General features: G+C 40.1%; 1 protein-coding gene across 6 annotated transcripts in view; it reads right to left on the bottom strand.

Moving 5' to 3' along the window:
* PLCH1 (phospholipase C eta 1) overlaps positions 1 to 15,241 on the bottom strand; it is a 942,696-nt gene that overhangs the window by 41,419 nt on the left and 886,036 nt on the right. For all 6 annotated transcript variants that reach the window (XM_078667769.1, XM_078667764.1, XM_078667766.1 and 3 more), the window contains 3 exons: positions 6,173 to 6,352; positions 5,926 to 6,033; positions 735 to 859 (listed from right to left, as the gene is read on the bottom strand). In XM_078667769.1, coding sequence (XP_078523895.1) covers positions 735 to 859; positions 5,926 to 6,033; positions 6,173 to 6,352 — 413 coding nt within the window. The remainder of the gene's footprint in view (positions 1 to 734; positions 860 to 5,925; positions 6,034 to 6,172; positions 6,353 to 15,241) is intronic.

Genomic DNA, 15,241 nt, shown 5'->3' with positions numbered 1-15,241 from the left:
AAAAATGCATTTAGCTAAAGAAGCAAAATGTAAAAATGAAAACATTAAATAGTTCTGTAAATGTGAAGGAATTTGAAATTGGAGGCTAAAAATAAAGTTGGCATCTTCAGATTGAATAGTGGGAGCAGGGTAAGTCCATCCAACAAAATACAGTATGGATGAGGTGGAGTCTCAATTGAATTTAGGAAAGCTCCAACCTTCCCATTAAAATTAAGATTTTTTTTTATGTGTTTGAGATTTAAATAAAATATTTAATGATTTGTGTATTTGTTTGATTAATGCTTCATTCAATTTGTTTGTGTATTGTTTTGTGGTTCAAATTATCAAAATTACTTAGCCCAGGGTCCCCAGAATCCAATAATGACTCAGTGGGGATCCACGGATAGCAGTAATGATTCAGTGGTAATCCCGGGATTAAAGTAATTATTAAGTGGGAGTCCATAGAGATCAAAAAGTTAAGACCACAAGGATATATTGTTCTTGGTTCTTTCATTTACACAAGCTTCCCAATGAGGTCAATTAAAAACAAATCCACAGAGAGTCCACAGCCCAGCAAAATAAAGACCATTAAGAGCACCAGCCATCACATGGGCTGCAAAAATAAGAACCATGATGCAACTGTTCCGTGCACCTTTAAGTGAAGCCATCAGCTTCTCTATATGTGAAAAATTGTGACAGTAGCGCAGAGCACATTTTATTGCAGAAAATGATTATCACTTTAAAAAATGCTTTACCTCTCCTCTGTCTCCTAGCATTGAATCTGGGGGTTTAGGCAGTTGCTGGCCACTTATTACTTTCAGAATCAGCTGCTTCTTTGGAGATGCTGGAAGCGGATCACCGGAAAAGGGGTTAAATGTCCCTTAGAATTAAGAAATGTGAGAAAATGATTATAGAGCCAAAAACACCTAGGCATGTAGGAAAGACATATAAAATAATATCATATCTACTGCTTTAGCAATCAGCACTAAACCATTAAAATTAAAATCTACACACCTTATTTCTGGGCCATTCCTCTTCCAGTCAATGGTCTGGTTAACCTTAAGCTCTCAACTCAGAGCTTATATCAGATTCAAGTATAACTGCGATTATGTAAACTAAAAACGCCACTGTCCTTGACAAGTTAATTCACGTCTTGAATGATTGAATTCAGATGGAAATTGGGGTAGGAGGAATAAATTAAAGCCTAAGAACTTTTACCAAACATCTCAGGGTAAACATGATTTTAGGATATGATGGCTTTCTCTGGTGTCTTGAAATTGATAAACAATGCACATTTATGTAAGCCAGCTGAAGATGTTAGTCCACTAACTTGAGCCAATCTGTCAGTATTGAATGTGGCGACACGTCCATGGGCTGGAGATTCCAACAGCAATAATCTTGACCACTCATTCATTCAGGTCCCTCACACAAAACTGGCCCTCGTTATTATTTGAGGGTGAACCATGAACTTGACAAGAATCCAGAATGATATGTGCAGCAGTTCTGGATACTAAGATCTGCCTTGAGTAATCAAACACAAATTAAAATGTTGCAACTGGTCTTTAATGCCATGATTACAAGAAGAATAACGTACACTGGAAGAAACTATACAGAACCCCAATGGATAAGGACATTAAAAATAAATGCTTCACAGAAGGTCCTGACTACAGCACCTGCCAAGCCATTCTTCATACATGGTAGGTCATGGCAAGCAATCTTATTCTTGTTTATGATGGGCAGTTTCCATAATCTCTGTGCTTCTTTTCAGAGTGTGAGTGATCTTTTCTGTTTTATTTCCTTACATGATAAATTGTGGTTGAGTCTTTCTCTCAATCACTGGAAATAAGTAAGTTGTGGTTTTACCCAGACATACTGGAGAAATGACTAAAAGGCCAGCCAGGTGCTCTGTTCACATGAACATTGATGCCTTGGTATCATCTTGCTTGCAACCAATAACCTTTCCATAAGAGGTTCTTCAGATAAGCTCCCATTTCTAACAGCAAAGCATTCATGTTCAATGGTACTTCCAGTGGAGCAGGCAGGAAGGACAGAACTATACATAGCCTTTACCCACCTACTAGATCAATTGCTTGTCTGGGTTTTATTGCATCAGGTACAGAGACCATCACAGGAGCTGAAGTGCATACAGCGATCCTAAGCTCTGCAACAGGTGAAGCGCCAGGACCAGATTGGGTCCCAGCAAGCTCTTAAAGCATAATCTTGATTTCTTGGCCCCCGCTAACAATCACTTTTAAAGAGGTAGTTAAGGAGAGACCCATTGAGACATGGAGGGAATCTATAATAGTCTCCATTATTAAGAAAGTACACAGAAATTCTCATTTAAATGATACGCCTATTTTATTTTAGACCATTCAGCAAAAATATTTGGCAGGGTAGTCCGAGCTAAATTAGAGGACCGGGAGGCAGAGAAATCTTTCTTTCCCACAGTCCAAAATGGGTTTCGGCTGTGCTTCTACCCTGATCTCAGGTAAATATATCATGGCCATGAGAGGAGCTATTCATATGGCTTTTGTGGACCTCTCCTGTGCCATTAACTTAATGGACAGAGGCATTTTGTGGGGTATTATGAGCAGGACTTAGGTTAACCCTGCACTTTTATGCACCATAAAGATCCTGTATCAAGACACCCATAGGAGGGTTTGCTATACCCAACAAGGTGACTACACATCCCGCATACAAGTTATTTGAGACATAACACAAGTCTGTATTTGAGCCCTGCTTATATTTTTAGCCTATATAAATGCTTTAGTGTCCTTTTTAACATCTTGCACCTGTGATGTCCCTAGAACAGGTTCCTGCCTTGTCCCAGTATTATTGTATGCAAACGATGCGGTTTTACTTGTACGTACAGCAAACGGACTACAATCCCTTTTAAATGTTTTTAACCTTTTTATGCAAAAGTGGAGGCCCAAGGTGAACAACAAGAAATCTAATGTCATGACTTGTGGCTCCAAAAATACATGATTTAAGAAATTTTTTATTTGGGGGGACTGACATTTTAAAGACAGACGATTTGAATTGTGTAGGCCTCATGTTTAATGAGACAATGCACTGGGAACAATTGTCTGTCCCGAGAGGAAGGGCTTGGAGGCCTCCTGCAATCAATCTTCAGATTCGCTCAGACTTAGGAAATAATCCAGCAGCGAAAGGATTGCACTGTACAAAAGTAAAGCTCTTAGCGTAGGCACATATGGAGTGGCAGTTTGGGGGCATATAACACCCACGGCTATACAGGGGGAAGAAATTAAAAGCTTAAATAAGTTATTAGGGATCCCAAAAACCACCCCAGGTTTTAATGAATTTAGGATAGGTTTTTTGGAAGCTAAGGTAGGGCTAGCCCACACCCAACTGTGGATTAAAATCTGGACGACTGAAGAATTGGGCCTCACTAGAAATATAGTTAAAGACTGTCTCACACAGAGCAATATGTTAGCCACTCCCTGGTTGAAGCACATTAAAAACACCTAGTGAAACTTGGGATTTATTATTTTGATGATCCAGCCAAGATACCCCTTCTTTCTAAAAAACTGGTAAAGGAAAAATGTTATGCATACAAGAGGAAGACAGACTTGTGAAAGGTTTGGACTCATTAATTATTCAATCATATGTGCCACTTTCCACCACTAAAGACATGGAGCCTTATCTGACATGGGTAAAGGATTTGGAGCTTAGATTGTTATCTCACATGGCTGCAAGGGAATAATTTTTTGTGTGGCTTTTCCTGTTTCCGATACCTGGCTCCCAATGTTACTGTGTTGCCCATGTGATGAACGGACGCACCGGTCAACTAAGCACTTGATACTCTTTTACACTTTATATTTGTCTTTTAGGTCACAGTTTCTCTGTCACCTCCTCAGTGGAAAATACTCTAATTATCACCAGGAGGACTTGCTTGTTCTCCAGCGTCTTGACTCTTTGCTAATTTCTTGCTCAGTTTTAAATTTTATAACACAAGCACTAAAACTGTGAGGAGATATGCTGTGTAATCTGAGTAATGTCAGAGTTTTAAAGTTCAATTTTCAAATGGATTTTCTCTCAAACTGGGCAGGATTTTTTTAATTTATGTATCATTTTAATAAGAGAGTATAGTTCTTTTTCTAGTACTTCTTGCTTGATTGCACGATGGATGTATTGTAATGATGTTTTTAATCAGTTTTTTAATGATTTTATTGTGCTTTTATGGTCGATTGACCGAATAAAGTTGTTGACCTTTAACATGCACCAGGCACATTCATATGCAACCTAGGGGTTATGAATGAGATAAAGGAAGGCATTAGACCCCAGTAACTCCTTGCACTGATGATCTGTCATTAACATTTTGATCTTGAAGAGTGCTTAGCATTATTGACTGGAAGGGATGAATTTTTGTCTTGGTTGTATCAATGCTGCCCCCTCAAACGGCCTGGTTTATTCTCGACTCAATGCAATATGTTCAGCTGTTTACTGAAAACTCAAGAAATGAGAGTAATGTCTTGCTGAGATATTACTCCAAACAGTCAGTCAAGCACATGGGTATGCATATTTACAATTTACTTCAGAGGCTCTCTATTTAGGTAAGGCATGTGATGAGGACTTTCAGAGTCAATCAAATTCTAAAACATTAGACTCAGATCTGATCTGAAAAAGGTGCCCAACCACTAATTTAAGATACATTGTGATATATGAATGGAACTGTGGAAATATGTTTCTTCTCAATCAAGAGCATGCAGCAGATTTTTGAATCATTGGGACAAAGGAGATTCTTGCATAAGTCAATTTGGGCTTCGGAAATTCAGAACCTCGCCTTTTTTAGATAAATATCAGAAAAGCTACTGCTAGCTTCACTGATGGTAAAAGTAATTGGGAGAGTTTCAGTGTTAGTGATTGCAATAGTGCAGAAGAGACTTGGGTGCTACAATTTCTGTTTACTGAGTCACAAATGGAAAGATGTGGTCTTTGGTCCTTTGGTTCATAATGACCATGGATGCATCACTTTTAGTTTATGCTTTTATTGTCTGATGCAATCCATAAAACCTTGCTTGACCATCAAATGGGTTGTCCATAATGTGTGCTTCTGTTTTATGATGGAGGTTTATGGATTTCAAGCCAACAACTGCTGCACTGTGTAGCTATCAAAAATTCTAAAATGTTAAAGGGGTGTATGCCCTTCCCATGAATGCAGCTACTTTACGGGATCAACAATGCCAAAAATATAATATCCAGACACTGGCAATCCATAATGGAAAATACAATTCCAACTAAGACTAACACAGGAATCAATTGTTAATAAATGGATTTAAAAAAAATGAATCACAATGTAAAGTAATTATCTAAATGAAAAGGGTGAACATTCTGTAAGCCTGGAAAATAACATATATGACATAAGTAAAATCTAAGAAGTTATTTATATCCTTCTCTCCACACAAGCTTCATCGATGACAGCATCTGCAACATTGCAAGTCATTTAATTATTTTGACTATAAAGTGTAAGTAAAATCCAAAAATAAGTCATCCACACCAGGCCTCTTTTCAGCTGCCATGAAAGAACTTTCACTGCGACAGACCATTGCACAAATGCAATTTGAAGGGGTGTGAAATAAGGCAAAAAAGATAATTTGGAAAAATCTTCAACAATGGGTTCTTATCTCAATAGATTCATTTTGACATTACTTCAGACTCAAAATGCTGTTCAACTATCGTTTAGATGTCCTCCATAGTTGCACCTTTGTTCTGTAAACCAGAGGGTAACTCTCCAACATCGGCTAAAATTGATAACTATGAACCTCTGCTGCTCTTCTGGTATGCACTTCCAGTGATTGATTGATAGCATTTTTCAAACTGAACAAAATTATTAATCTTCCAAAATACTGATATCCTCGAAGATTATCAATAGCAACAGTTCATTCACAAATCTTCATGAAAAAACAATACTCAAAGTCATAGTACCTTTGCACATCTGCTGTGGCTTCAGGACATACCCACAGTTTCCATTCATCTTAAATTTTGCTCGATTTAACTGCATCATGCGACCTTCTGTTTGATAATTTAAAGCCACTGCATAGAATTAAAAAAAGGTTTAGTGGTGAAAACGTTGTGAAACACACATTGTAATGAAACTACAAGCACAAGAATTGAATACTTTCTTAAAATCAAAAAGGAAGTGGTTTTCTCTATAGTAGACATACGTACACACCTAACTGGACACCTGCATTCCAATATGGCACTGGGTTGAAGTTGCTGGAGTCTATCCTGTAGGCCGATGGATATATTCGGGCGAGTTGCTTCTGATTGTACAGCATGCATTGTTCAGATTTGTGCTGAACCACCTGGTGGGCTCTTGTCTCACTGAACGATAAAACATTACCCGTGGTTCCTGCAAGAAAGTATCAAGATTCAATTATTTGAGAATGTGCTAACCTTCAGAAATGGGTTTAATATAGTCTGTAACTGTTTCTTTGGTTTGGTCTAGTCAAGATTGTAGCCCTATTGCATTCAACTTTTATATAAAGTAAAACCTAAAATATCACTAAAGGTCAAGCCTTCACCGGCAAATAAATTCTACAAAGGCGCACATGTTGCTGCTCATGTCAAGTTTCAACAAGCCAGCAATCGCCACCATTTGGTTTCAATTTGCTTCATGGGGATCTAGTTTCCTCTAGAGAGAAACCTCTCCGCCAGTTTTGGGGGGTGCCTGTCCATTCTTACCATGGAAAGGTTTTACTCTTGCACATGAGAGGAGCAATGGTCCAAAAATGTTCAGGAAATGAATTGACCCAAAAATATTTATCAATACAAACAAACTCATAAATTGTAGCTGTTCACCTCAGTCCTGGAACACCTACTTCCTACCCAGAGAAGATTGGATCGCCATACTATGAGTGTTGAAATTAATTTACAAGTATAAATTAGCATTTGGTGAATACAAAATTTGAATTTGCCCCCCATTAAATTAAACCATTTGCTTGCTTAAGTTGAACTTTACACGCATGAATGGTTTTGTGAAAAGGGTTCTTAGAACAAAAATGTTGTCAGTAGAAAAATATGGTTCCCATAGTTTTCAAGGTTTAAGTCTTTTTTAACACTTCTAGGTCCAGGCTTACCTAGTGTTAGAACACCGGGCCTGGTATTACATCATAGACTGCCCTCCCACATCCTGCTGACACCCCCACCATGGCAGATGCGTTGCCCTCTTGCTCAGCTTTGCCACCTGCTCAGTGCAGGTGCTAAATATGAGTGAAAATGTCCCCAGAATTAGCATAACCAGCACAAAACGGCCTGGTAATTAAAAGTCTGTATGGTTAGTCCCCATTCAGGAGACGTTATCTCATAATGACAGGCAACCAGCCGGAATCAACAACGTTTATAATGAGGCCCATTTGGAACTTCTCACAGGTTTTTAAATGTTCTCCGCTCACCTTGTTTATGTCTTCCCCATTTAAAGTACCCTTTCTTGTTGCTGCCCAAACAGCAAAAATAACCAGATTAACAGACTTTCACTTCAAAATGTGCTGGCCCACTCGGAAACATTCTATTAATCATGATTTCCATTTCTGAAGGGAGGATTCCTTTTTTAATGCACAAACGTCTGACCTAAGGAAACTGAAAAATTATGTGAATCAGACTATGCAGTTATATAAGGTGCCTGTCACCATTGTGTTATTGTACTTAGAGTCTCCCATCATCTCAGTGTGGAGATTGACTGGATAAACTAATCCTACCCCTTCTGAGCAGTGGGGGAAACCAGCAAAGCGAACAAAATGGTTGTGGGTTTTGGGGATATCCCTCAATGCACACCCACATACCTGGTATTACCTTAGACGACGTACACCCTGTCAGCACAGCTATGTAATACCCATTCAGCTTTATTAGCTGTTGGTGACCGGCACATGACCTCAAGGAAGAGCAAAGATGACACCCTAATCCCACTGCCTCAAACCTGAAATATTCTGCACCTGTCTTGGGAAAGAGAAAAGGAGCTCATGCAAAGCATAAAAGGAGACCGAACTGTCACTCAAAGTACATCACAAGCTCCAATAATGGGTCCCAATTCTCAGGCAGAAGGTGAGGGAACCTAGACAGTGACGTCAGGGAACCGGTGACAGGGCTCCTTTAGAAATTCTATATGTCCTTTTGGTTAGCCTTCTTCGTCACTGCCATTTAGGATGGGATGGTAGACCCTGTTGTGAAAGGAGAGAAGGCCTTTAGACGAGGCCTCCCCATTAATCTTTCCAGGCTGTCTTCTTCAGATGTACTAATGACCTCTTCGTGTCTCTGTTGTAGGCGCTCCAGGATGGCGATGACCCATGCTGTGAGACATATCACAGTACCCAAAGGTTGTGTGTCGCCATGTATAAACGTGGGTTCCTAACTATGCCACTTGGTTCCAGTTCCAAGTCCTCTATAACTAAGGAATAAAGTGCTATTCAGAGGACTCACAGGGCTGTTGCGCCTTTAGGCACTTATGCATATGAAGTGAGCACCATGTCATGCTGCCCCATCCAAACATTTTGCCTTTCTGATGAGTTTGCAAGAATGAAATACTAGTGTCAAAGTTATTTCAGCACTTGCTATACATCAAGACTCAAGCAACAAACACTGTGAGGAAAGTACAAGTGGGGGTTGAACGCTTGTGGGAGTGGATGCACTCCATCCACGTGTTTGTGTCTCCCACCCCTGGTTCCTGTTAACATTAAGGACAAATGTCTTACACAAGCACATACACTTGCAACGTGGCATCCTAGAGGTGGTGTTATTCACGAAACAAGATACCAGCGACTCATGCAAAGCATAGAGCGAGGCAGAAAAAGAGGAACTGTCCCACAGAGTAGATCACAAGCTGTATTAGTGGATCCATGCTGAGGCAGAAGGTGAGGCTACCTCCTCCCCATTTTTGGGAATGTCCCAGTCATTATCATCCTTGGTGCTGCTGACACAGAGCCGAACTGTCCATTCATAATTGGTACTATCATTCCTTAACAATGAGTGAATGTTACACTTTTGTACTTTGATGCTATTTAAAAACACCAACACGATACAAACACAAAACAATGCTTTAAAAAATACACCAGGCATCACTTATTAACAGAATACAGACTTTAGCATTTAAATGGGACTTTTTAAGATGTCACTATTTTAGGCTCTGTAAGCTTAAACGTTGTAATAATACCAGGGACGTGCAAGAAGTACAATAGAATTAAATTGTTATTTTACATTTCTATATAGAAATATATCTTCATTGCGGAGGCACGTTCAATCAGGAGGCCACTTGACAGAGCTCTGGAGGTTAGGGTATAACAATGATCTGCCTTGACTTCAGAAGCCATCCCCGATACCAACTGGCTGGCATATGAATATCAATGATAATGAAGTGTGCACAGCTTCTTAAGCTATCTTTGTACACCGTAATTCATATTTAATTGCATGGATTGCATGGAAGATCATAAAGCTTTGTTCGTTATTTCATAATATGGAAATAACCAAATGTATATAAATGAATGCATCATTCTTTAAATGTGATTTTGGGTATTGCCAAAACATCACAATGCTTGCCATTTACACACAGCAAGCAGATGTACATAAAACAAACATACATTGCACATATATATTTACATTCATGGTTTCTATAAAACAAAAATGGTACGTTAGCTTTGATTATAAAACAGACCCATTTACTTTCAAGTAAACACTATTTAAGGACTGTGACATCAATTCCTGTGGTGTCACTCAAAGTGGCATAATTGGCATTACCTATTCTAATTTGTCATCCCACATTTTGTACGACTTTTGCCCTGACTGTGTAACCCTGGGTGTAGGACTATGCTATGCTGGTGGAGCGTGCGTAGTTTGCAGTTCTATGCACTACGCAAATTGCACATAGCACAGAGCAAAAACCCGGAGCGGGCATTTTTTGCTTGCTCGCGGCCTCAACGACAAGTTGGCGACCGCGAGCGAACAAAATCAACATCCCGGCAAGACTTTTTCCTTGTTCGCGATCAGCAGCATCAAGTTGCCGATCTCGAGCGTACCTCCCAGCGAGATTCTCAACGCGGGGAGGTCAGGTTTCTCATTGCGAGTGGTTGCAACCGCTCGCAATGAGAAACTACAAGTCCGCGTTAAGAAAGCTGCCGCTCGAGTACAAATCTACTCGAGTGGCAGAAAACGACCGCTTGCACTGTGCAAGATGCCGTTTGCAATGACTGCACAATGCAGAGAAGCATCCGGCACTGTTCAATCAGTGTGAACATTATTTCCCTACTACACTATGCAGAAAGTGTAGCTACGCGTAGCATCCGAAGTGCACTTCGCGTAGCTACGCATAGTGCTATGACACAAACAACGCCCAGGGTTACCGGATTGTATGGATTACCTTGCACTACATGTAGCCTACTGTAATCCCCGAGAGGACAGTGCAAGAGTTAGATCTTTCTCACCTGAATAGGGGCAGTGCTCTGCTCTAAGGAATGCTTGACACTATTCTTGCACCTCTGAAAAGCATCCTACAAGCAGCAGCATATCTCATCAAAGCCTTGAAGAAGTGTAATCATCACAGCCTATCAGCGAAGGAAATACACTGGCTCCTCTCCCTCTCCCCAACACTTTTAAAATCAGCTGCATTACAAGGAAGGCTTTCAGAAATAGCATCCTTGTATATTTTGCCAAGAAAAGAAGCACCCAAGAGAGCAGCAATCTTAGGGGCCAGGATATCACCAGATTGGAGATGAAGAGATCCATTAAGGCACATAAGAGATCGCAGGCCCTCTCCATCTATGAGCTCAGTTGCTGAAGTGACACCAAAATCTGACCACTCCTTCCCCGTGCAGTCAAGAAAAGGATTGTAGATCTATCTCTTCAAAGAACACTACACCCCACACACTAAGAACCTGCGTTAGCCCCTTTCTTTGGTAAACAATCATATATTGAATCCTAGGGCTCACACCCACTGTTCAGCTTTGTATTGTTCTCTATCTAGGCTTGAACTTTAACAATACTATTAAATACATGCATGCATAAATAACTGGAAAGAATGTAATTACAATTTAGAAAACCTTTTTCCCTTCACGAAAAATGTTTTTTAATGGTTTAAATCTGCCCTGAAGAACCGCACCAGTATTGGGGTTAGTTCCTCTCTATACAGATTTAAAAGAGTAAATATCAGCCTACATTCAAAGTGGAATTATGTGAGGTAAATATTTTTGAATAATTAAAAATGTCGCATGTTTGGACACGTTCACCTACTTTTCAGGACATTCCCTGACCTGAAGCACCACTCTCTGACCTCGTGAGAATATTTGCTCGAATGCAACATTACATCTTCTTGGAGTGATATTACGTATGAGAAAATCTCTTTGCAATTATAAGTCCACGTTTTCTGAATACAGGCCATGAATTAACACTAGTAAAACAAATCATGTGCTCACTTATGTCTGTCTCTTGTGCCAAAATGGAACATTGAATATGGACCTAAAAGGCAACTCTGCTTCAACTTACGAAGTTATGTTTTGCAGATTTGAAGAGCTTACTATCACCCGGGAGGGCATCCAGGCGCTGAGCAGTTGTGAGTCTAGGCACACCTAGGCCCTAGTGGAACTATTCCAAAAGATATTCTACTTCAATTTACGGTAAATTTGAATAAAAGTACCTTTGGAAAATGGCTGGTCAGTGCAATCTTTCCACTTTACAACAACTGCAGCGTCTGAGGTTTATGGGTTGCAGATCTCCTCTGTAGGCACACAAATCCGCACATTATCCTCCTCACCTTGTACAGAGAATGCCACCTTGCTACACAAACTGATCAGTAGAGCAATGTGCTTCTGTCCCATTAGCATGTCAGCAGTAAGACTGTAAGCCTAAATAGTGGAAGTGCAAACCAATCACATGGATAATATTGCTTTAAATGCATTTGCTTTTTGAAGTGAGTCCTGAAGGAAGCTGTAGAAACATACAATTAAAAGAAAAAACAAACCATACTTTTCTGCGAGAATATGATCCTTAAAAATCGTATATAAAAATATCTATCTCCGACAGCCTCCTAAAGACGTGCATCTTGCAGGCAAACTAAAGGTCTGTCACAAATGTCACGGCTTATTGTTCAGAAGCTTCTGAACAAAAGCATGTTGAGCCCATTTCGAGATAACGAGTGATAGCTTTGGAGGAAACTCTGTAGAAATAAATGCCAGCATATATTAGCCTTCTCCCCACAGCAAGTGTACGTGATTTCAAAAGCAAAAGTTACTGCATTGATTTCATAACTGCTCCTATTGTTAACAGTAGAGAAATCACTGTAATGCTTTGTTTGGGGCTGTGAAAAAGTAGTGTAAAATGTGGACTTGATTGGAATGCAGAAAAAAAACATGTGATTAAGAAAGCAAACATAATAATTTCTATAATTCTTTCAAGGAAATAAAGCTGTTTGAGTATATACTATTTCTGGGCCAAATGTAAAACAAGCCTAAATATGGTTCAAAGGCTTAGAACTAATGCTGTATTATTATCAGTAGGAAACAGGCACAATTAAAAAGATGTGCTCAACATTTAATTTCGGCCCGATATGGACCCCTGATATACCTCTGTAAAACAATTTTGTCCAGTGATTTTAATTTTTGATTTGTATTTGGGATCATTTAGAGAAGTCAAGGAAAACCCCACTCCAGAGAGTGGCCACATCAGTGCTGGATACGGAGAATGACCAGTAGGAAGAATAGGGGACGACAGATCCACAGAACAAAGGCTGCCGAGCCAGGCGGCCAGCCCACAACAGGACCCTGGAAGGCCACCCCACACCCCCATTAGGAGTAGTCAGCCACCCCGAGAAAGGGAGGGAGATTAGAGTGAGCCAGAATTCTGAGATGATTATGCTACACACACTGTGCCATGGCAGAGGTGTGGGACTGGCGGGAGGGCTGGCGGCCCATGGAGACAAGACATGGAACCAACACCAGATACACCATTCAGACGGAGAACAAGGTGGAACGCAATTTAGGCACACAGACACGGTGCATGGTGCACATGGAGGCCTGAGGCTGGACATGGGCTTCCATATTCAGTACTCTTAAGTTGAGGATGTGGGGAGGAAGGGAGTTTTTTGTGGGCTAAATTAATAGTACATCAGCGACTGACCAGCACACTCTCAACACCCAGGATGGGTTCCGCAGGGATACACAAAGGACTTCTGAGAGGTCACATCAGGGAAAGGATGGAAGGAAAAGGGAATGCACAGAGGCTAGGTCTTTCCTCTCCTGGAACATTAATAGCCTGGGTAACAAGGTGAAACAAGGAGTGGTGACCAAATATTCAGCATGACAGTACCAAGACATCATGATGTTACAGGAGAAACACTCAGTGGATAACAATAGTACATTCCTGGACACAAGGAATTATAGGGTATTAGTTCAGTCTGGCTTCACAACAGGTAGTAGATGAGTGGGAATATTTGCCCTGAAATCACTCTCTTTAATGGCTACTAAGGGTTTCTGTTAGCCGGGGATGAAGAGCTACAATAACTGGGGAAACGAATAGGCAGACCAATACAGTGGCATCCTGGTACTTCCCACCTCACCTCCAATTTGAGACATAGATCTGATTATGGATGCTATCCCAGACAGAATCTCGCTTCAGAAGCTCACAGGGAAACCATCAGAGGGTGGTATTGCCTTGTACAAGCTGTGGTTATTTTATTGGGTGGCGGAGTTGCTCAAGATAAATGAATGGATGGGCATTCTCGACTGAACCAGAACTGTCGCAACTCTCTTGGCCACCTCAATTGCTGCAGGCAGTGGGACCTCATTGGAATTTCGAAACTGGAGGACATATGGGGGGGAATGGCATGGTATCCTTCGACATCCTTAAGGCAGAGTACAAGTTGACAGAGACCCAGAGGCTTAGATAATTACAAGTGAGACATGCACCTTGCCAATACACATCATAATTGGAGCCACTAGAGGTGGAAACCCCCTTAGACTTTAGGGCACTCTCTTCCCCTCTCCACACACATGTCATTTCTCAATTATATAAAACACTGGTGGCACATGGGGTGGCATCCCTCATGGACCTATGAAACTGGTGGAAGTGGGACCTGGGCGTCCTGGAAGACTCAGATTTGGGAGAGGCGTATACGTACCCTAGGCAGGTAGCACTAAACACACAGTTCAGATTGATGCAACTCAAAATCATACATAGGGAGGACTATGCAAGAATGAGGCTCAGACACATAGCTAAAATAGACAAGGCCGAATGTCTGAAAGGATGCGGCCATCCAGGGATCCTACTTTACATGATCTGGCACTGTCCATGTACCCAACCCTTTAGCTCCGAGAAAAGACTGGGGATGGAGGATGCTACAGGGGATTTCATAAGCCTAACATCAGCACTAATAACCTTCAGTATCTGAGGAGAGCAAACATTATCCAAATACACTCAACTATGGTGTAACATTGACCTGGTTTTGTCTAAAAGAGAATCTGTCTAAGGGGTGAGCCAAACCCACCTATGGAGAGGGAATGGGCCAGAAACATGAACTGGTGTCTACAAGCTGAAAACATTTTTTACAAAGCAAGGGTATACCCAACGAAGTTTAATAGAATATGGGATGCTTGCCGCATCTACAGAGAAGATACTGGGTGAATAACAAGGGGGAAGGATGGATGGGAGGCCTGAAAGTCCAGGATGCCTGTGGACTTGATCTGAGCAATGATACAAGGTGCCAAGCAAAAGATGGTGGGAGACAACGATATTGAGTTACTGTACTGAATACGTTATTAACCACAAGGGTTCCTGTTGGTAAAAACAAATAAAATGGCTTTGTTTTTACATTGTGAACAATGTATCAAATAAAAAAAAGAAAATATATCAAACAAAACACTGATATTGTTATATTTTATAATTTACAATATTTAGTTATATATACATATTTTCATGTTTGTAAAAATGCTATAAGAAAATATTAAATATGATTGTGAACAATAAATCTTGTTTGATAAAAAAAGCATTATAAAACATTGATCAAAATGATACAATTTGTCAAAAGTAAAACATTCATGTTTCAAAAGTAAGAATATTAATGTGTAACTTAACATTAAAAAGATACTTATTTATAACAATGAAGTGAAAATAATTGTTACAAAATGTATTAGATAATTAAATGTATTTTAAAGTTTCTAAAGATATATTGTCTGTGGAAAAATGACTGCTACTTTAAAAATAAAAATGATGAAAAAAACAATGTGTCACAATTAGCTTTTGATAATAAAACACTGAAAACTTTACA

The sequence above is a fragment of the Lissotriton helveticus genome, chromosome 11 (assembly GCF_964261635.1).
Source record: "Lissotriton helveticus chromosome 11, aLisHel1.1, whole genome shotgun sequence".
Classification (NCBI taxonomy): Eukaryota; Metazoa; Chordata; class Amphibia; order Caudata; family Salamandridae; genus Lissotriton; species Lissotriton helveticus.
This window is presented reverse-complemented; position numbering and strand designations above follow the sequence as displayed.